At 36.9% G+C, this 23,012-nt stretch overlaps 1 protein-coding gene and 1 long non-coding RNA gene across 7 annotated transcripts in view; both read left to right on the top strand.

The window, feature by feature from the left end:
• The window catches only part of LOC143145939 (uncharacterized), an 80,243-nt gene that overhangs the window by 41,852 nt on the left and 15,379 nt on the right, over positions 1-23,012 (top strand). The window contains exons 1-2 of one of the 6 annotated variants that reach the window (XM_076309794.1): positions 9,001-9,179; positions 14,122-14,400. The exons of 3 other annotated variants lie outside the window; for them this stretch is intronic. In XM_076309794.1, the coding sequence (XP_076165909.1) occupies positions 14,310-14,400 (91 nt within the window). In that variant the 5' untranslated portion in view covers positions 9,001-9,179; positions 14,122-14,309. 2 more of the 6 variants (XM_076309797.1, XM_076309795.1) reach the window with 2 other exon arrangements.
• LOC143145950 (uncharacterized) lies at positions 20,122-22,176 on the top strand. The gene is made up of 2 exons (XR_012991814.1): positions 20,122-20,576; positions 21,365-22,176. It is a non-coding gene; the product is annotated as an uncharacterized LOC143145950 (long non-coding RNA).

The raw sequence follows: 23,012 nt of genomic DNA, 5'->3' as shown, positions 1-23,012 counted from the left end.
TAAAATTAAGCACCGAGCGCACTATCGTAGCGAAAATGGCACAATGACGAGAATGTAAGGAAAGGGGTCATAGAGGCAATCGTGTTGTCAAATGTAACGTCCTGTTATGTCCATTAACTACTCGACTAACGCTAATTAACAGATGACAAGCTTTTGGGAAAATATATTGTACCCTTGGCCGACGCACTCATTCGTGTGGCAGTGGTTCTCCGTTTATGCCTGACAAGTAAGTGTTTCCTTCCACTTCTATTAGAAAACAAAACAACCATCACTTCGTATAAATCTTCTTATTCAACGATCGATGTAACACTGTTTAAAATAATTAACATTGTAAAAACTTTATCGCGCTATAAGTACAGAATCTTTTCGTATTTAAAATATCAATTATTCCATCAACTCTAGAAAGGTGAATCGTTAATTATTTCGAGCTGAATATTTTTAGTACAGTAAATCCTGGATATACCCTGACACTGAAATTTTTATTTTCGGAGCAAAAGTTGCACTTCAATGATAACTTGCACATTACGTCAGCTAATATTAATATTACTGTCCGATAAATTCTTAATCAATTTCAATTACCAGAATTTTCATTAATGTAATATTTTAAGTTCGCAGCCAATTAGCCCGGTACTACTCGCTACGAAGAATTATTGTTCGTCGCGAGTAATATCGGTTACCAGGTCTCACCACGTGGAGGTTGCTGCGAGCGGAGACCCAGAGGGACATAGATGGAATCAAAGTTCCATCGATCTCCCTCGACATGCCATACAAACTAAGTTACCAAACCATGAAGATGGAAGGAATCAAAGTTCCTTCGATCTCCTGGTTTAGTTCTGCCGAGCGATTATATCGTGGAAAAAATTGGGCAAAATTGGGAAAGACGTGACGCGAATCGTGCAATTGGTCCTACTAGGTCAGTCCCGTTTCCCCTCAGTGGGTCCGATTCAAGAGAAAACGAGCGACGCCTCCACTCCGTTAGAGGAGTGCCCCGTTGCTCCCAACTCCGGAGCCAGCCGCTAAGCGTGGACCTGACTCACGAGAGATTCACGAAGAGAGGGTCTTATCCTGGAGGCTTCCACAGGGACCGGCAAAAATGCCTGCTCCTGCGTTCGCAACATGCCCTCTCTGGAAGCGGACACACCAGAAGAGACGACGACTGACCGTTCGGACCAGCAACACGTCCGGTCACTTGCTTATGCAACAAGCAGAGGTGGCCGGACTGTGAGACGAGGAAACGAGCAAAAATAAGCTAAAGATTGGATAATTTCTCGGCAGATCACAGACATTTGTACACGGTGGCCTTAAAACTAACTTATTCTGAACTTAACTAACAATCCCACGGTGGTTGCAACGAGAGAGTTCTCTTCGTTCTTCGATGTGCCTACCTAATAGAAACCGTGATAGAAAATAAGCATGATAGAGAATAGAAATTAAGTTGGTTAGTGATTAAATACAGCCATGCAGTAACAAAGAAAAGGAACGAAGCAGTGACAAAAAAATAAACATGGAAAAACAAGTACAAATTAAAATCAGAGAACAAATAAAATAAATTAAACAAAGTAAAAAGAAAGGATTAAGAGAGGTGGGCGGTCAGTACTCGTTACCCCCCGGGGGCAACCGGCGTATATAAAATGGAATGAAATTGTTGGTAACGGTCAGCTCCTTATATACCCACCACAAGGTCTGTTACCGTTACTTCGATTGTCTTTGTTCGATCTAAATGAATATTTCAAGAAATTGATAGCTTGTAAGCCATTATTTATACTAGGACATTGTTAATAATTATTTAAACTATGGTCATAAGACGGTTGTTAATAATTATGATAAATAAACATCAACATATAGAAATTTGTAAAGGGAAACGGTTTCGGTGAATTTTTGTTTATCAACGCGTTTGTTATTAACATTTACGCATGTTCTGAACATTTATGTTAGAGAGTGCATCTTAGTTATGCACTGTAAATAATTGATTTGCCTATAGAAATTATATTTGATCGAAAATTGAAGTAAAACGTGGTATTCATATGTTTCTCGATTTTCGATCGAAATTAATATTTTTATAGTAATTAATGATTTATAATGCACAAACAAGATGCACATTGTAATGTTAATATTCGAAACGTGCGTAAACGTTAATAACAATCGCGTGGATAAACAAAAATTCACCGAAACCGTTTCCCTTTGCAGATTTCGCTATATCTTGATGTTTATTTATCATAATTTTTAACAACCGTCGTGAGACCGTAGTTTAAACAATTATTAACAATGTCCTAGCATAAATAATGGCTTAAAAGTTATCAATTTCTTGAAATATTCATTGAGATCGAACAAAGACAATCGAAGTAGGGGTAAGTGACCTTGCGGTGGGTATATAAGGAGCCGACCGTTACCAACAATTTCATTCCACGGGGAGCCTCCGAGGTAGACGGATGTCTTCATTTTATGTACGTCGGTTGCTCTCTTGGGGCAACGAGTACTGACCGCCTCCCTCTCTTAATCCTTTCTTTTTACTTTGTCAAATTTATTTTATTTGTTCTCTGATTTTAATTTGTACTTGTTTTTCCATATTTATTTTTTTGTCACTGCTTCCTATCTTTTCATTGTTACTTCATGACTGCATCACTAACCAACTTAATTTTTATTCTCTATCATGCCTATTTTCTATCACGGTTTCTATTAGATAGGCACATCGAAGAACGAAGAGGACTCTCTCGTCGCAACCACCGTGGGATTGTTAATTAAGCTCAGAATAAGTTAATTTTAAGGCCACCGTGTACAAATATCTGTGATCTGCCGAGCAATTATCCAATCTTTAGCTTATTTTTGCTCGCTTCCTCGTCTCACAGTCCGGCCACCTCTGCTTGTTGCATAAGCAAGTGACCGGCCGTGTAGTTGGTCCGAACGGTCAGTCGTCGTCTCTTCTGGTGCGTCCGCTTCCAGAGAGGGCATGTTGCGAACGCAGGAGCAGGCATTCTTGCTGATCCCTGCGAAAGCCTCCAAAATAAGACCCTCTCATCGTAAAGGTGGAGAAACGGGGCACTCCTCTAGGGGAGTGGATGGCGTCGCTCGTTTTCTCTGGAATCGGACCCACTGAGGGGAAACGGGACTGACCTAGTAGGACCAACTGCACGGTTCGCGTCGCGTCTTTCCCAATTTTGTCCAATTTTTTTCACAATGTAATCGCTCGGCAGAACTAAACCAGGAGATCGAAGGAACTTTGATTCCTTCCATCTTCATGGTTTGGTAACTTAGTTTGTATGGCATGTCGAGGGAGATCGATGGAACTTTGACTCCATCTATCTCCCTCTGGGTCTCCGCTCGCAGCAACCTCCACGTGGTGAGACCTGGTAACCGATATTACTCGCCACGAACAATAATTCTTCATAGCGAGTAGTACCGGGCTAATTGGCTGCAAACTTAAAATATTACATTAATGAAAATTCTGATAATTGAAATTGATTGACATGTGCATCATAGATTGATATTTATATTAATATATGAGAAAAAAGAAAAGAACCCTAGAGTATTAAAAATGTAATCAACTTAACGCTACGCGGAACACTAACGATGCACTCGCGCAATATGGGTTGCACGCTGCAGGCGCTTCCCGCGCATCGTTCAAATGATTCTTTTTCGCTCGTAGATAATTTACAAACGCGCAACTCTAAATTATATTCTCTATATCGAAGAGTTTCGCAACTTCGCGCAAAAATCACACACCTGACGGAGTTACACTCTCAATGGTTTCGCTACAGCCAATGGTGGATGACCTGGCACTTTATCGGGGCCAACGGCATCGACCCTTCCATCACCGCGCTAAGACGCCGATACTTAACGTCGGATGGTCGTAACATTAACGGCCACTTAACCGGGAAGAGTTCGTAATGGGATTCGAATTTCCATTCTCTCCGCGGCGATTAAATTATATTCCAGTCCCAGCCTCGTGGGTTACATAAGCGACATAGAAATCATAATTGTCGCTCGAAGCCTCTCCACGAGCATTCTCACGGAACACGATCTCGTTAGAAAAAGTCGATACTGGTGTGTATATACGGTCTGTTGAAAGTTCGCGATTCTAGGATTCTCACTGAAAAAGACAAGTCTCTTGTCGAGTATCCCCGAATCGAGAAATTTTCTCGATTACATGGAATAACACGATTAATGTTGTCTTGGTAATGGGCTTCAGAGGATAAATTTCGAATGGAAACCCAGAATAATTATTTCGTTTCCTCGAGTGTTTTTTCACAGCTCGTGTTTACCATTGAGATCATCGGGTGACTCGTACGCATTGATGTACGTTAAGAGCTCACAAAGGAGCACACGTATAAGACATATTTACTCGGAAAAAGAAAAAAAGAAAAAAAAAAACGTTTGTCGCGTTAAACGCCTGTGTAAAGTCATACTATACAAAGTGGATCATTTAAACGAGAACAACTCCCTATAGATACACGAAACACCTGTTCGAGCGCGATAACGGGTATAAGTTATTGTTTAATTGAAGAATCTCTCGGAGCAACAAAGGAAGGTCACGCACCGAGCGTAAACGAGAAACGGAACTTATTAAAAATCTATTATTCTTCGCGAAATGAATCATTCGCGACTTCTTCGTTCGAAGGACGAGGCGTCGATCTGACGGAGGATGTAACGATTCGAGCACAATAATCCTCTGTCGTTGTTTGCCGATTACGTAAGGAATGAGTCAGCCGGAGGATCCGAAGGAAAGTTTATCTTATTATTTCGGAGAATAAATCGTTTTCTTTCTTTTCTTTTTCTTCTTCTTCTTTCGTCTCTGTGACGAATGGTCGTCGAACATCGTGTTCAATTGCACGGTTCGTCGCGTGTTAGCTCGCGTGTTCAATCGTTTGAAAAACATTTCGAAGAAAGCAAACCCATTGTTTTTGCTTTCGTCGCGCTCAAATACACAGTCCGGGGCGAATTACATCGTTCTAAATCGGTAACCAGTTCGAGGATGGTATTGCGCAACGCGTACGTACAATCGTCGATGTTTTCCTCGCGCGACTAAGTACCTCGCGATAAGCCTGCGAACGTTACGTGTTTCCAACATTTTCTTTCTATTATTAGAACTCACGACGCCTCCTTATTTTCCGAACGACGAAACATTTCGCGCAAGTACGTTGACGTGTACAGTTTCGTACAATCCGTGTGTCGATACTTTGAACATTTCTCACTGGTAAAACAGGTGATTTCTTACCCTCGTTTCTTGATACACAATCGTTCGAAAGCAGGTTAGTTATTTGGAAATAAGCTAACACCTTCTTCCCTCGTTTAATGATACGTAAGAATTTGGACGAAAGATTGTTGTTTGAAAATTATTTAAGCGAACACCTTCCCTCGTTTAAAGATACGTAAGAATTTGGACGAAAGATTGTTGTTTGAAAATTATTTAAGGGAACACCTTCCCTCGTTTAAAGATACGTAAGAATTTGGGTGAAAGATTGTTGTTTGAAAATTATTTAAGCGAACATCTTCTTCCCCTCGTTTAAAGATACGTAAGAATTTGGATGAAAGATTGTTGATTGAAAATCATTTAAGCGAACACCTTGTTCCCTCGTTTAAAGATACGTAACAATTTGGACGAAAGATTGTTGTTTGAAAATAAAAATAGGCGAACACCTCTGTCCCTTGTTGAATGATACGTAGTAATTTGGACGAAAGATTGTTACTCGAAGATAAAAACGAGTAAAAATTCCTTACCCTCGTTTAAAGATAGATAATAATTCGAAAGAGCTTATTACGTGGAGATTAAAACAAGAGAACACTTCTTAGCCTTGTTTAACGACACATAATAATTTAGACAGAAGCTAATTCGAAAATATACGAAGTAGTGAACACCTCGTTCCCTCGTTTAATGATACGTAACCATTTCGAGGGGAGCTTGTTACTTGAAAATAAGAGTAAATAGACATACCTTATCCTTGTTTAACGATACATAATAATTTGGACGGAAGCTTATTCGAAAATATATGAAGGTGAACACCTCGTTCCCTCGTTTAATGATACTTAACCATTCGGAGGGAAACTTGTTATTTGAAAATAAGAGTAAATAGACATTCCTTATCCTTGTTTAACGATACCTAATAATTTGGACAGAAGCTTACTCGAAAATATATGAAGTGGTGAACACCTCGTTCCCTCGTTTAATGATACGTAACCATTCGGAGGGAAGGTTGTTATTTCAAAATAAAAGTAAATAGACATTTCTTATCCCTGTTCAACGATACATAATAATTCGAACGAAAGCCTGTTATTCGAAGATAAGAGACGAGTGAAAATTTCTCGTCGCGTAACGATTCAAAAGTAAGCTTGTCGTTTGAAACTTGAAAGCGGGAGAATTTATTTACCTCGCTTAATGATACAACGGTGGCAACAATTCAAAACTTGACGCTCGAAAACAGAAATGGTGTTCATCGATAGTTTCTCGATTTCACGTTCGATGCTTTATTCTTAACAGTCTTTATTTTCATGATTTCATTCATCAAGATGACACAAATAAACGGGCGTAAAGCAACGCTTGAACGTTGGATGGCATCGCGTGACGTTCAACGTTCCAAATGAGGCGTCCCGGTGTGATTGCATTCATCAGTTTCTTCGATAAATATTTATCGAGTATAAATCCGTCGATGTTTTGCATAGAATGACGCAGCTCATTTCAACGATCATTACGGTTCACCACGTTCGACTCGAATTTGAATTGAGGTCGAAACCTACGGCCTCGCGCGAATGTTTCGCGAACAACGAATCACAATCGAAGCCATAAACCCCGACCGGTACGTCATACCTATACCAATAAAGTTTTATCAAAAGACAAGTATTTCAACCGGTACGTAAAACAAACAAAAATAGATTATTCGCTCTAGATGCCCGGGAACTTTCCATTAACTACGATAAACAAGACCGTTAAATGTTTTTCTAATATGCAATTCGCGTTCACTTTCGATTGTCGACTCCGTTCGCCATTTTGCAGCACCAATTGTGATCAGTATCGTATACAGGAAGGAGATAATTATATTACTACACTTTGTGGAAAAACATTCGATACTTTTTAAACGTTTCTACGAGCAACGATAGCGGAAACCGATTATAACGAAGGTTGCAACAGTCGTTTCCAAGTAAAGTCATACGGTTCGAGAATTTCAAAATAATTCTTACGAACAGGACGAAAGAATCGTTGGATTTAATAAAGAAATCGTGAAACGAACCGTGGAAATGTCACTCACCTTGTATAAACAAACATACGTAAACATTTGAAAAGAACCTCTGATTGAAGAGGATAATTTATTACTCCGATAATAATGTTTGAGGTATATTATTCGAATTAAAGGGGAACAGTAGTGAATAACGAATGTAAACACTGAGAGTACCGAGTAGCATGAATGCAGTAGGTAATTGCTATCAATATTTACATTACGCGATGTAATTGAATCCGTATTACCTCATATGTTTGTGTCGTGTGGAGATAATATTTATTATTATTTAAGTTATTTCGTTTTTTTTTTGGTGATAATGAAACACGATTTATTTAGAGTGTATAAACAATTTGGTAAATTATATATTCTCCATTTTGGAAAACAAAATAACTTTCCGAACAACGCAATAATTCATCGAAAATTATTAGATTTAGAAGTGATGCAATGTTTTTAAAAAATGCATCTTGAGTGGCAAAAATAATCCACGTTTCAAGTGTCACGTTCAAATTTATAATTAATAAAGACCGTTTGTAAATAAAGAAGAATTACAAAATTCAACGAAGATTAAATATTTGCTCCGAAGCGAATAAATAACGTTATCAAAGAAGTAGAACACTAATGTAAACAATTGAAAAATACTCCCCTCCTTAATGAAATTACAAACATGACTGATAGCAAATCGGCATCGGAAATGCAATGCAAAAATTTCTAACTAAACAGATTTCAGTTTTATCGTGTATTGAAACATTTGTTAACGATAAGGTAACTCTCGGTAGCAAAAATCACTGTCTCACCGATTATTATTATTCCCCGTAGAATTTCACTTCGAGTGTTCGTAACCGTACCTAAACAAAATCCCCATGAAATTCCCCTTGGAGTATTAAGTAACCGTACCTAAAAAAAATTCCTCATAGAATTCCACTTCGAGTATTAGGTAACCGTACCTAAAAAAAATTCCACTTTGAGTATTTGTAACTGTACCTAAAAAAAATTCCCCATGGAATTCCACTTCTAGTGTTCGTAACCGTACCTAAAAAAAATTCCCCATAGAATTCCACTTCTAGTGTTCGTAACCGTACCTAAAAAAAGTTCCCCATGGAATTCCACTTCGAATGTTCGTAATCGTACCTAAAAAAAATTCCCCATGGAATTCCACTTCGAGTGTTCGTAATCGTACCTAAAAAAAATTCCCCATGGAATTCCACTTTGAGTATTTGTAACCGTACCTAAAAAGAATTCCCCATGGAATTCCACTTCGAGTATTAGATAACCGTACCTAAAAAAAATTCCCCATGGAATTCTACTTTGAGTATTAGGTAACCGTACCTAAAAAAATCTCCCCATGGAATTCCACTTGGAGTATTAGGTAACCATGCCTAAAAAAAATTCCCCATGGAATTCCACTTGAAGTATTCGTAATCGTACCTAAAAAAATCTCCCCATGGAATTCCACTTGGAGTATTTCTAACGAAGAAAGATCCCCACCGGTTTCGAGCTTGCTTCGAGAGCGCAAGGAAAGTAAAATCGCGGCGCGTAAAGAAATCGATATGCTTCAACGTAACTGGCGCGACACCTGTGGATACGCTCGATAACGCGTGAAAAATAATGGCACGGATGTAAAATGGTCCCGCGATGCGAGACGTTTTCCCCGGGCGCGCGTTCACGGTACGCGCGAACGCACGAAAGACGTCCGTGCGATTTTAGAAAATGTAGGTTCCCTTGCAAAAGTTATCCCCCACTAAAAGGAAGCCGTACAGCGGCGTATGTGGGGTACGTAGCTCGCGTATCAGACTGCTTTGGCAAAGGCTCAGTCGCGAGCGGTGCAAGCCTGCGATTACACACACAAACGGTCTCCGCCAGTGATTTCGCCGGTTTCCGGAGTTCGCGTTCTCCACGACTAAAGATCGAGAGACACCTGGAACTTGAACACCCGGATCGTGTGAAAAAAGAAAAGAAAACAAAAAAAAAAATGTAAACCGTGTACCACCGTGGCCACGAATCGGAGTAACTTCTCGCAAACACGACGTGTCTTCTTACCCTGTTGGTAACTTCGAGTGACAAGTGAAAAGTGAATTCTTCACGATGTGCTCGAACGAGAAATTGTTTGACCATGAAATATTCTCAGACCTGACCGTGTAACGAAACCTCGAGGAACACGATCTTTTACGAGAATCGTGGCTGTCCAATGACTGTGTTCGCCATTGGGGGAAGCTGTCATTGCGTTATCGAAAGGGGAAGAGGAACAGAAATAAATATAAAAAAAATTGACGATAAGTCGTACTCGTGATCGAGTTATCGGATCGAGAAAATTATAGTCGGTGGAGACAGAGTTCGGTCGATTCATCGATGACATTACCTGTGAGCTACACTATTGCGTTATCGAGAAAGAATCGATTCCGTGATGTCTCATCGACGGTACGATAAATAGTCTAAATAACTTTGAAACGAGTTTCTGGATTGTTTCGTTTGAAATTAACGAGCTTCTAGGATCTACCGGGTGTTTGGAATTTTTTGCAACGTTCCATGAGAATTTATCTGTTTCGATTATCGAATGGATACGTCGTCGTTCATCGTCCGTAGATGGAACTAGGGACCATAATGGCGTCCGAAGAAGTGTGCCCGCGCGCCAAGGATGCGTGTAATTATCGCCCGGTTCGGTTAATTGTCGGTTAATAGCGTCCTTGAGAGATAAGGTGGCTCGCGAAAGAGCCCGCCTTTTACGCTCTCGAGGCAATTCTTAAGTGGCCGGTTCGACACGCGATGAAACCCTCTTGCTTTCGATCGGTACGATCGATGTAAACAGTGCACGCTCGTTACCGTAATACACGATCTCTTTTTCACGGGGACAGAAAGACGCGAGCATTTCGCTCGTGGCTCACCAGCTGTAGCGTTCGAGTTTGCACGATCGCGCCGGGAGGACTGTAATTGGCTTCGTAAGGGCGGAAGGGTGGGGAGTGGGCGGCGCGAAGCCCGAGTAACGTCGGTTCGAAGTAGTTTTCGTTCCTTAACCGACTTATCCACCGTTTGACGGCCGTTGTCGCGTATACGTGATCTCGATTTTTCGTCACATGGTTTATCGAACGTGTAACAAATAACTTAGTAAACTAAATAGCAAAATAGTGAAATATACGACCGTTGTCGCGTATACGTGATCTCGATTTTTCGTCACACGGTTTATCGAACGTGTGTAACAAATAACTTAGTAAATATAAATAGTAAAATAGTAAAATAGTATACTAAATAGTAAAAGGAAGGGTCTTTTTTTTTAAGAGCCGAAACGAAATTTAACGGAGGATTAAGTTTGTCCAGGTTTGAGTAAAATAAAGGGGGGATTGTAAAAGTTGGAGAAGAAACTTTTTTGTATGTTTTACTAAGCAAATATTTGAAAAGTGAATTAAGGATGTATTGCGTTTGACAGTGTGGGCATTGGCGGGGAAAAATCTCGGCAACGGGGCGGTTTGTTTAAGTTTGATCAGAACAAAGGATAGAATATTAAATTTGGAGAAGAAATTTTTCGATACGTTTTTGTAATTGTCTTTGGGTATTTGAAAAATGAATCGAGAAAAGGTTGCGGTTCTCAGAGTGGCTACTAAAAAACACTCGGTGGGGAAGTAGGTTAAGTTTGTTTGTGTTTGAGGCTTATGTTATATGTTCACTGATAATACGATGAGAATTAAAGCTTATGTCAAAATAAAGGCTTCTCGACACAGAAGTGAAATCAAGCATTTTGTTGTATTTAGTATACAATGTTTCGATTGTGAATCGTCCTCGATAGACAATAAATTTTGCAAAGAATCTCAGAAACGTAAATCTTCCACTTACATATTTTTTCTATAGATAAACAATACGTACAAAATCCAGACGAGATATTGAAATGAAAAAATATCTTTTTCTTTCCTTTACAAAATTGATCGTACACCGAGAACGACCCACTAAATAAAATTGAAAACCTTATACACCGAATATAAAACTTCCGTGTCAAGAAACTGTTGCAACAATCGCAATGAAATTCTATAATAAAAAAATAAAAAAAATGGCAACACTTTTACTGCACGTTTCTAACAAACGTCGAAAGAAACCACCACTCGTTCGTGATTTATTTAACGATAAAGATACACACGCACGGTTAGTATTCGAATAATTGTAAAATACTAACACCGAGACTGTACGACCAGAAAACAGTTTCGAGGCTTTCATTCGACTTAAACTCTCGCGAAAGTCGCCCAGCGGCTGGCAGGCGGTCTTTGCGTGAAACGTGCGGCCGTCAAAGTGTTAAAGTGGTAATCGCATTTTCTCCGAGACGACGCCTCCTCTTTCTGTCAATAGTGTTTCGAGAATCGACGTCCATCGAGAGCCAACGTTTCGCGTAAAAATCGCTCGAGTAATTTTAGCTAATTCATCGCTCGGATATCAAAGCGTGTGTTGCGCAACCGACCGCGGTAATTACCATCGCGGGTTTTAAGTGCTTCGGGTGGAAACTCGAGCGCGAGAGAAAAAGAGAAAAAAAAAAAGGAAAAAAGTAAAAAGTGCACGTCGATTATCGGCGTGTTACGCGAGCTGAAAAACCGATCGGAGGGAGCGTGACTTCATTAGCCGTGGCACGAAACTCGAAATCGAACGAATTCATTAGCGTCGTGTGTGTTTCTTTCGACGACTGAACAAATTCGTTAGGAAGATTAAATATTTAAAAAAAGTCGACATTGTGCAACCACTTCCTCCCCGGTCCGTGTAAAAATTTGTGTAATTCTCTTAACCTCGTTTAAAGATACAGAGATATACTAATGACACTGTTACTTGAATATTAAAAATGGGAGGGCTTAGCTTCGTTTAAAGATACAAAGGGAAAATAATTCGGATGTGGAAGGTCGTTACTTCAAAGCGACAATGGGTGATCGTTTCTAACCTTGTTTAAAGATACAGAGATATAATAATGACACTGTTACTTGAATATTAAAAATGGAGGGACTTAACCTCGTTTAAAGATACAAAGAGAGAATAATTTTGGTGTGGAAGCTCGTTACTTGAAAGCGACAATGGGTGGACGTTTCCTAACCTCGTTTAAAGATACAAAGATATAATAATGACACTGTTACTTGAATATTAAAAATGGGAGAGCTTAGCTTCGTTTAAAGATACAAAGGGAAAATAATTCGGGTGTGGAAGGTCATTACTTCAAAGCGACAATGGGTGGACGTTTCCTAACCTCGTTTAAAGATACAAAAATATACTAATGACGCTGTTACTTGAAAATTAAGAATGGAAGGGCTTAGGTTCGTTTAAAAATACAAAGGGAAAATAATTCGGGTGTGGAAGGTCGTTACTTCAAAGCGACAATGAGTGGACGTTTCCTAACCTCGTTTAAAGATACAAAGATATAATAATGTTAATTGAAAATTAAAAATGGAGGGACTTAACCTCGTTTAACGATACAACGATAGAATAATTTTGGTGTGATAGCTGGTTACTTGAAAGTGACAATGGGTGAACTTTACCTAACCTCGTTTAAAGATACAAAGAGACGGTAATTTGCATGTAAGCTCGTTATCGACGGAGTCAAGATTGTAACGATGACTCGACCGACGTGTATCTAGCTGGAAAGAAGTGTGGTGCCCCGTCAATCCGGAGAAATTTCGAAGTTCCGAGGATCGTCGTCGGACCACTATTCAAATGAGGGTTTAAAGGCCGTGGACGATGACGCGTGTGTGCCGAGCCACGTGGTGTTTGTAATTGAGCGTGTCGTGTGGAGGTGTAACAACACTCGCGGAGACTCTTTACCGATGAAAATATTCCAGACTGTTGCAAATATTATTTAGAGACCACATCGATCGAAACAATGTAAAAAAAACTTCGTAAATGTACGGATTGAAAATATTCGTGACGCATCGATTTTTAAAAATGAAAGAAACCCAAATTGAAACCTTAGAAAATTATATTAAATTATCAATAGTTAAAATAATACCAGGGGGGGTTGAAGCATTTTTTTCTACATTTTTCGTAATTACTTTTTCTATCATTTTCTCTATTCCTTCTCACAGAAACCAGAACATCTAATTATCTTTGTTTCTAATGACTAGGTGTTTGAGACATAATCTGTATAATTCCAAAGAAGGAACACGGTGCAATAAAAATGTATTTCTTCCACGGTCAGGTTCTTCAGGCTGGTCGATATTTTTTTATTCGCGCGAGAGCACGTATTGTTTTCGTTGTCGGGACGCATTCTCTCACGTTTGAAGTATCGGATAATAAATAATCGTTCGGGCGATTTTTAGAGACGACACGTCCTTGAATTGTTGAACACCGTGTATTTGTTGGTGAAACCGTGACCGAAAACTTGGTGGTGATTTCTTTTCGAACGAAATCATAAATAATTCTAATCCCTCGATCGATGAATATAAACGAGCACTGGTGTTCGACAGGGAACGCGAATCGGTGAATAAAAATAACTCGAAAGCGTGTAACAATCGCTCGATACTCACGATCGAGGAAGCCGAATCGATGATCGGAAAAAGTCTCTCCGCGAATCGAATTAACCGCGCGGTAATTTTTTTTTTTCTCTTTTATTCTTTTTCCTGGTAATAATCAGAAAATTGGCGGTAGTTAGCCGCAACTGTCGAAGATGCTCGTTGAAATCTTCCGGTATTAACCGATCATGGGAGAACGAGAAAGTTACGACCGCTAGGAAGTAATCTCTAAACGAACGTAATGGCGGCGTTCCCAGGCCGATCGTCGAGGTTTCTGTGTACCCGAATGTCTCGCATACCTTCGTAGAAACTAACGAGAGAAGAGGACACGTAGCGTACGAATGACAAAAAGATTCATTAACATAATAAACGGACGAGTATGCGAGAAGACGATTCGTGTGACACTTCGTATCGAAATAAAAACACTGAAGAAACTTGTTCAAATTTCGCAGAAAACTGTCGTCGTGCATCGACAAGCGAACAGATCATACGGAAATGATCGTGAATCGACACGTGGAGGGAATCGTGGACACATCATGCTGATATTTGCCGTAACAAACTCGCGTCGACCAGAAAAGTGGAAAGTGTGAAAAGTTTATCGGTTGGTCGGGAGTACGATACGATGTGAAACACGTGATAAATGTTGCTGGAATTCGTCAATGAGATGCTGGTGTTGATCGGGAGCCTTATCATCGCCTATTTCGTCTACGTGCTCTTCACCAGAAAAGATGGTAAATATCGACACACCGAACCCACTGTCGCTCTCGATATCGATCGATCAACATTCGAATTTTCGAAACCAGATCCTGTGGTCCAGTCACAAACGAATTTCGTTTGAAACAAAAATAGGAAATTTGTTTTTTTTTTTTTAATTAATATTGACAGAGAATTTTGGGTTATCATCGACGATATTCGGGGAAAAAAATTGGAATTTTATTTGAAAGTAGGAAATTTTTTTTAATTAATATTGACTAATAGTGTTATCATCAACGATATTGGGGAAAATAGGAAATTTTTTTTTTTTATTAATATTGACAGAGAATTTTGGGTTATCATTGTCAATATTCGGGGAAAAAATTTGGAACTTTATTTGAAAATAGGAAAGTTTTTTTAATTAACATTGACTGATAGTGTTATCATCAACGATATTGGGGGAAAAATTGGAAACTTTTTTAATTAACGTTGACTGATAGTTTTATCATCAACGATATTGGGGAAAAATTGAAAACTTTTTTAATTAACATTGACTGATAGTGTTATCATCAACGATATTGCGGAAAAAATTGGAAATTTTTTTAATTAACATTGACAGATGATGTTATCATCGGTGATGTTGGAAAAAGAAATAAGTAATTTTATTTGAAAGTAAGACATTTTTTTAATTAAGATTGACAAATATTTTGGGAAGAAATAATCAATTAGAATTCTGAGAACAATTTGCACCTAGATTTTTTATTTTTCAACGTTTCAAAGGTTTTTTGATTGTATTTGTACACAAGTTCTGTGCAAATAAATTGAACGACATGCATTTGAAATTATCTAGGGAAATTTAATTTTCGTGTGCGTAAATTGTTCTGGAAAATTTAATTGTTTACCTTATCTTGAGATAATTTATTGGAAAGAACAGGTATTTCAAGTAAACTTTTCTGTAACTGGTATTTCAACTAAACTTTGAAATATCAGGTACGCCGAATTAGCTTTGAAACAACAATCTTGTATGTAAAACATTACAACATCGTATGTTTCATCTTACAAACACGTACCAGACACGACGTAACATGAAAATATCAATGAAGCATATTTCTCAGATTGATTTCATTTTTATCCAGAATCGTCGTGATTTCATCTATGGATGTGACTTCTAGTATTATTTCGAATACACAATTATTATTTTCACGGTTATTTCACGAAATAAGATTACGTGGTTGTGTTTCTTAAATGAAACAACCGTGAAATCATACATCATTTCGAATAATGTTGTTCCAAAAGAGACCAATTTGAAAGTAGGTCAAGAAAAAAACTATCCAGAAAAATTGTTCCATTGCAACCACTCCATTGAATTCGAACATAATAAACGATCTCGAATTCAATTTAAAAAAACATTTATCGACCAGAGTCACTGTCTTCAAAACGAACACAACTAAACATCCCTAATCTATCCCAAACCACGTCAAACATTTACAATTTCCCAATTAAAAATAAATTAATCTTCATTCATCGAAGTATGATCGTCTTGAAAAAGAAACTTTTCTCATTTTAATCGAACGTAAACAATCATTCTCAACCACTCGAAATACAATTTTCACACAATTTATTACACCGATCTAAACAACTAATTACACAATTTCCTAGTTGCACCTGGATTGCAACTTGATTACATGTCGATAATAATTCAGAAACGTGTTTCTTAATTAACCTGGTAAGAGCAACTGTAGACTCTGATAAATAATTGGAGTTTCCCCGATCGTTTTTAACAACAATTACGGGACATACCGGTTGCAAAAAAACACGAACCAGATACCGCGCGAAAGTATGGTCGTCGTCGACGACACAGATTCATCACGATTATTCTAAATTGTCACCGGTAAACTATTTGCGCGTCCCTGGCACAGTTCGCGTGTAATAATCTGTCACCAGAGGATCTCTCTTTATTCACAGCACCTCCTTTTACGGTTTCGCAGGACACCCTGTAATAATAGTTCTTTTTCTTTTTTTGCGAAAGAACGAACCCGTCCATTGTTACCCCGTTCACTGCAATCTTGCAATCCAGCAATTTTTTTTTTTTTAACCTACGATCTCTCCTAAGAGCGTCGATAACTTTCAAGAAGGAACATCGTCCAATTTGCAATCCCCAATTCGATGAAATTTTACACAATGGAATATCAAATTCATATGATATTTGCAATCTCCAATTTAATGAAATTTTACACAGTAGAACATCAGACACATATTTCTTTACCACAAATGTTTAATATTCAAGGAATAAAAATTCCTCTTAAAAATTGTGGATAAAAACAAAATTGAATTTCTTCGTCATCTTGACGAAAAAAGTAACCTTTTTGCAACGATACAATTAACATTGAAAATCGGGTAAAAGTTACGGCACTTTCGATTTAAAAGTAAGATTAAATTCGTGGTCGCGTAATAAGTTTTTTGTATATATTTTTTTTTTTATCCTAAAGAAATTTTAGTTTGTTTTGGAAAGTATAATTACTTTTTTCTTTGGATAATATTAACGATACTAGGCGACTCTGTACTGTTTCTCAAATTTGTTGTTCGTTATCGTGTAATAATTTTTTTGTATATTTTCTTTTTTACCCTAAAAAAATTTTAGTTTGTTTTGGAAAGTATAATTACTTTTTTCTTTGGATAATATTAACGATACTAGGTGACTCTGTACTGTTTCTCAAATTTGTTGTTCGTTATCATGTAATAATTTTTTTGTATATTTTCTTTTTTACCCTAAAGAAATTTTAGTTTGTTTTGGAAAGTATAATTACTTTTTTCTTTGGATAATATTAACGATATTAGGTGACTCTGTACTGTTTCTCAAATTTGTTGTTCGTTATCACGTAATAATTTTTTTTACACTAAAAAAATTGTAGTTCGTTTTGGAAAGTATAATTACTTTTTTCTTTTGATAATATTAACGATACTAGGCAACTTTGTACGGTTTCTCAAATTTGTTGTTCGATTTGAGAATCGTGTATATTTATTTTTATATTTTAGATTCTCATTCCGAGAGAATTGCATACTTTTGTGCAATTGTACACTGCATCTATCCGCAGTGATGCATTCGCGATTGTGTACTATTTCTTTAAGATTTTTCGCGCTCGACAATCGTTGCATTATTGTCAACTGATTCGATTATTCGATTGTAATCGGCGGGAAAGAATGGCGGCGCAGCCGCCGTTGAGATAACACAGCTCACCTTCGATGTTTTCGCAAGATTATTGCAAACTGTGCGCAGTTATATATAACAAATTGTACGATTGTTGTATTTGTCTTCGAATCTCCCGCCAAAAGTACCCACCATTCCGAATTTTTGCAAAGTCACACTTGGAAGAATTAAATCTTCTTTTTTACGTAAAAAAATAAAAAAGAAAAATCGAAAAATAATTTTTATACTGCATCGAAGAACTCCAATATTCCAGAGGATACAATTTCGACCTTTAATCGAGGTCGTCTTCGATAAACAAAAGAATTAGAATTGTTAATATTATGTATATACCATATTTGCATACTGTTTCGAATCTTCATAATTTATTCCGTCGTTTCTGTTTCTGTTAATAATTTTTCAATGTTCGACGAGTCATCGAAACCATAAAAAGTAAAGAAGATGAAAAAAATTCTGTCTTAAACAATACTCCAATATCGAAGAAGCTTTTCTTGTGCAGCCACGTAGGTCGCGTATCTTATCAGATAAGGAGGCTCCTTATCAGTCGCTGGGAACAGGTAACCAGTCGTGAAAATTTCTTTCGAGAAAGTCGTCGAAGTTGTATTTAATTTCTCCGATTGAAGAAATTACAAAACACTCGGAGTAGTGTTTTAAAGTATATAAAGTTATATAAAGTAAAATATAAAATCGTTCTCAAAAACACAACTCTAAAAATCTCTCTAAACCTCGACAAATAATCCAAGTCGCTAATGACTCCATTATTAATGTGACGTTAACCTTTGTATGCACAACTGAGTACCCATTGTACATTTCTTTGAACAATTAACTATAATACATTCCAGTAAAAATATTCCAATATTGTTTCAGATCCCCGTTAATGCTTCACAAAGAAAAATTGATGGTCATGATTTTAAATAATTAATATTCAAACTTGGTACTCGTTTGATCATATACGAAACATATACTATAATTACATATATATTATATATATACTATAATTGTACATACAATATATATAATTAGAAGAATAATAAACTTTAATAAAGAAATTCTACAGACACTTAAACAAACATGAGACGATTTGATTTCATTATAGAACTATATCATAGTTCAAATTAATTTTTCACTCGGATTGTTTACAGTACCATTCACTACGTTATATAAAAGAAGAAAATGAAGAGCACCAAAGTGTATAAAATAAAAATAATCAATAAATATCCCATCGATAAATAATTCCTGTGTACGACGAATGAAAATACGCCGATTGTCCAACAAAATTGCACATTTTCATTGAACAAGCAACGGTCCAACTTTCAACGAAACGTGAATCGAGTCATCGAGGGGAAAAACGATTTTCCTGCGCGAATGGGCCCCATGTACGTCATCGACGTGGATTCGACGCGGAGAAATCTTTTCAAACGAACGATTACGCTCCACCAGCTCGATAATCACTATAATTTCGTTACATCAGAACGTTCGCGGGTCAAGCCACGGCCACCAGCGTTCATTCTGATTTCATTTCGCGCGATCGATTTCATTTTCCGTTCGCCGTCGATTGAAAACACCGATGTGTTTCCACGCGGTATTCTCGTTTTCGAAATCGGCCGCGAAACAGGGCTGCCGATTCGTTTTTAGAAAGTTCGAAAATCGAACAACAGCGAATTGTGAATACATGTACAATACTGTATGTACAATACTATATGTACAATACTATGTGTACAATACTATATGTACAATACTATGTGTACAATACTATATGTACAATACTATGTGTACAATACTACATTTGCTATATGTACAATACTATGTGTACAATACTATATTTACTATATGTACAATACTCTATGTACTACACGTTCAATATGTGTTCGTCGAAATCTATCATCGATCGACGATACGATCATCTTCGAACCTGAACACGCTCCCGGTTACGAATACCATTGAAACCGGTGTTTTTCTTGCACGGTTAATTGCAGAAGTAACAGCGCCAAGTGTTTACGTCAGTTCATGAATAAGTATGCGGCTGGATCGATCGAAAGTAAGAGAACAACGAAGGACGTGAAGGAGTCTGACGTGCGATTTTATAAAAAAAAGTGATCGAAAGGTCGCACGTCAAAGACACACGTTTCCGTGGAAATAATCGATCCTCGAAGCTGATCAACGTCGATGTGATTCGTCGTCGATATCTCGTTCTGACGAGATTTTACGATCTATTGGCGCGAAATTTATCGTACATTTTACACGTGTTGCACTTTTAACGAAGAGTGGAGGATTTGAGAGGATACACATGCTAAAGAGAGTTATCAGCGAATAGAATTTCAAGAAACCTCGATCCATTTCGAATCTCATAATCATCATTGAATTTTTCATAAATTTCAATAATGAAATATATCCCCGATGTTTATTAAATATATTTTCAGTTCTTATTGTACGTTTAAACGAAAATTCGATTAAAATAATTTTAAGTTATTCATCTATTATAATTATACTATTTATCTGAAGTACAACAGAACTTTGTTTCTTTTGTGACGATACGAATTATGAGAGCTTTACGTTAAGAGCAACTGGGAGAGTAATCAGTGAACAGAATTAAGAAAAAATTAATGCAGTCAATTTTCACAATGCATGTCCCTTCTTCGATAGTCGAGACACTATTGTAGACGATATTTAAATCGATCGAATGAGCGATTAATGAACGAAAGTACGTTTGTTTCTTACTAATATGAATTATTATCCCCTACACGTTAAGAGAACTTATCGAATGTTTAAGTACTTGCCGAAGAGATTCAAATTATTTGAATTAACAACGATTAATGAACGAAAGTACGTTTGTTTCTTACTAATATGGATTATTATCTCCTACACGTTAAGAGAACTTATCGAATGTTTAAGTACTTGCCGAAGAGATTCAAATTTTTTGAATTAACAACGATTAATGAACGAAAGTACGTTTGTTTCTTACTAATATGGATTATTATCGTCTACACGTTAAGAGAACTTATCGAATGTGTAAGTACTTGCTAAAAGGATTCAAATTTTTTAAATTAACAGCGATGTTTAAGTTTTGACAGTGCAGAAATATCGTTTCTGAGAAATCGATGAATGAAAATGCGTTTCTTTCTTCAAACGAACACGAACCACGACACGTTTACGTTAAAAGGAATTGAGGACTTACAACGCGTACTCGCTAAAACGATTAGACAACGAACAGAGTTAAAAAAAAAAGTATACCTATTAAAGCTAGAAACGAGTTTACGCTTTTTAAGATGCAAATATCTTTTTTACGACCAGCGCACACAGTACATAGTAAAATAATTATCTTACCACATTCTAACAACAGGCGTTTTTCCATTCCCAATACACGAATTGCATACACTTAATATCTGTATATATAATTCTGTATATAATGATAATCAACAATCGCGAGATCAACCAAACACGTTCGTCAAGCATATTAAATAGCAAAATTTTCCCTCAAATTGTAAAATTCGTATGTATACTTCCACGCATGCGTCATTGACACGTTGAATAATAATTACATCTTATGAATTTCAAATTAAACTTATTAGAGTCGGTGATAATTTATGGGAATAGAAAATTTATTCAAACTCAATGTCACTTTATCTCGAAAACGTTGAAGTTATCACTGGCATGAATTATCATTTCTTGCATTTTTTCTTTCTTTCGAACAATCTGTGCACTATATACACGTGAACGTTCGTATTTTAAAAAATTACTATTCGTACTTAATTAAAGATGATCGAACGAATTGAACAATTTCTATTTTTAATTTCTAGTTGGACATTCGATAGTATGTTTACCGCGAGCGTAATTGCACCCGAACGATTATAAAAACGAAACGTGGTTCATAATTGATCTTAATTAATTGAAAGACGTCGACTAATGAATACCTTCGAAGATCGCCGCGCGTGGACTGGTAACAGGAAATAAATGTAGTCGGCCTTCACCTTCTAGCGAGAGATCAGGGTTAGAAAGTCCATCGACTGATTGAATCTGTGTTTGGTACACCGACATTGGCGAAATTTACGTCTTTCTAATCGAAGAGCCGGAATGCGAATTAACGCGCGTTCTAAATTCAACGAAAGTCCAATCGTCGGCGTACAAGCCAGAAATTTGATGGAATGAACAGTGAACGGTCGTATCGAAGTGGTTGATTACAAAACACGTAACGATCAAACGCAAGAAAAACCGAGAGCGTTTCCGCGTTCAATTTGCGATTGACCACGCTGAAACGTGCTCGAGATCGAGGAGCATCGAGTGACGTTGGTATCTGGTAAACAGAACGAGCATTCGTGGAGAATCTGCACCGCGAATTCCTGTGACGCAACGCAGTTAAACATTATACAACGATTTGTAACAATTTTCGAGAGTCACGAGTAAAATACCGAGGCTTTGATGGAAAAAAATTCGATGCATCGCGCTTATTAATCAGAGTTAATACTGGCTAATCATTATCTAAGGTTTTGTTGTGGTTTTCAAGAGTTATAAATAAATTACAGAGGCTTTGAAAAAAAAATTTGATGCATCGCGCTTATTAATCAGAGTTAATGCTAACTGAACATTATCTAATGTAATAAGTATAGTAGTTTTCAAGAGATATAAATAAAATGTAGAGGCTTGAAAAAAATTTGATGCATTGCACTTATTATTCATAGTTAATACTAGCCAATCATTATCTAAGGTTTTGTTGTGGTTTTCATGAGTTATAAATAAAATACAGAGGCTTTGAAAAAAAATTTGATGCATTGCACTTATTATTCATAGTTAATACTAGCCAATCATTATTTAAGGTTTTGTTGTGGTTTCCAAGAGTTATAAATAAAATGCAGAGGCTTTGAAAAAAAATTTGATGTATTGCACTCATTATTCAGAGTTAATACTAACTAAACATTATCTCTTGTAATGGTTTTCAAGAGTTGTAAATAAAATATAGAGACTTGAAAAAAAATGTAATGCATTGCACTTACTTTTTAATACTAACTAAACATTATCTACTAGTTTTCAAGTAGTTTGAAAACTATTATTTACTATATGACTACTAGTCATCTAGTAAATTTCATTGTAATAGTTTTCAAGAATTATAAATAAAATATAGAGATTTTGAAAAAATTTTGATGCACTGCATTTATTATACAGAGTTAAAATTAAATCCTCGAGAGTGCAGAGAGTAGCCATTTTAAATTTTACCATTATTTCTCTCTTGTCAACTGCAAATAAATTCTGATTGGTCTAAATGTGCCCAATACACTTATAAAATGGATCTAGATACTTGTGGTACTATTGAAATAATATTGAAATAATATTAAAGTAATATTAAAATAATATTAAAGTAATATTGAAGTAATAATATTGAGAGACTGATCCACAAAGATGTCTCAATACATAGATAGAGCTTCTACGAAAAATTAATGTAAAAATATTTCA

The sequence above is a fragment of the Ptiloglossa arizonensis genome, chromosome 4 (genome assembly GCF_051014685.1).
Source record: "Ptiloglossa arizonensis isolate GNS036 chromosome 4, iyPtiAriz1_principal, whole genome shotgun sequence".
NCBI classification, from domain to species: domain Eukaryota; kingdom Metazoa; phylum Arthropoda; class Insecta; order Hymenoptera; family Colletidae; genus Ptiloglossa; species Ptiloglossa arizonensis.
This window is presented reverse-complemented; position numbering and strand designations above follow the sequence as displayed.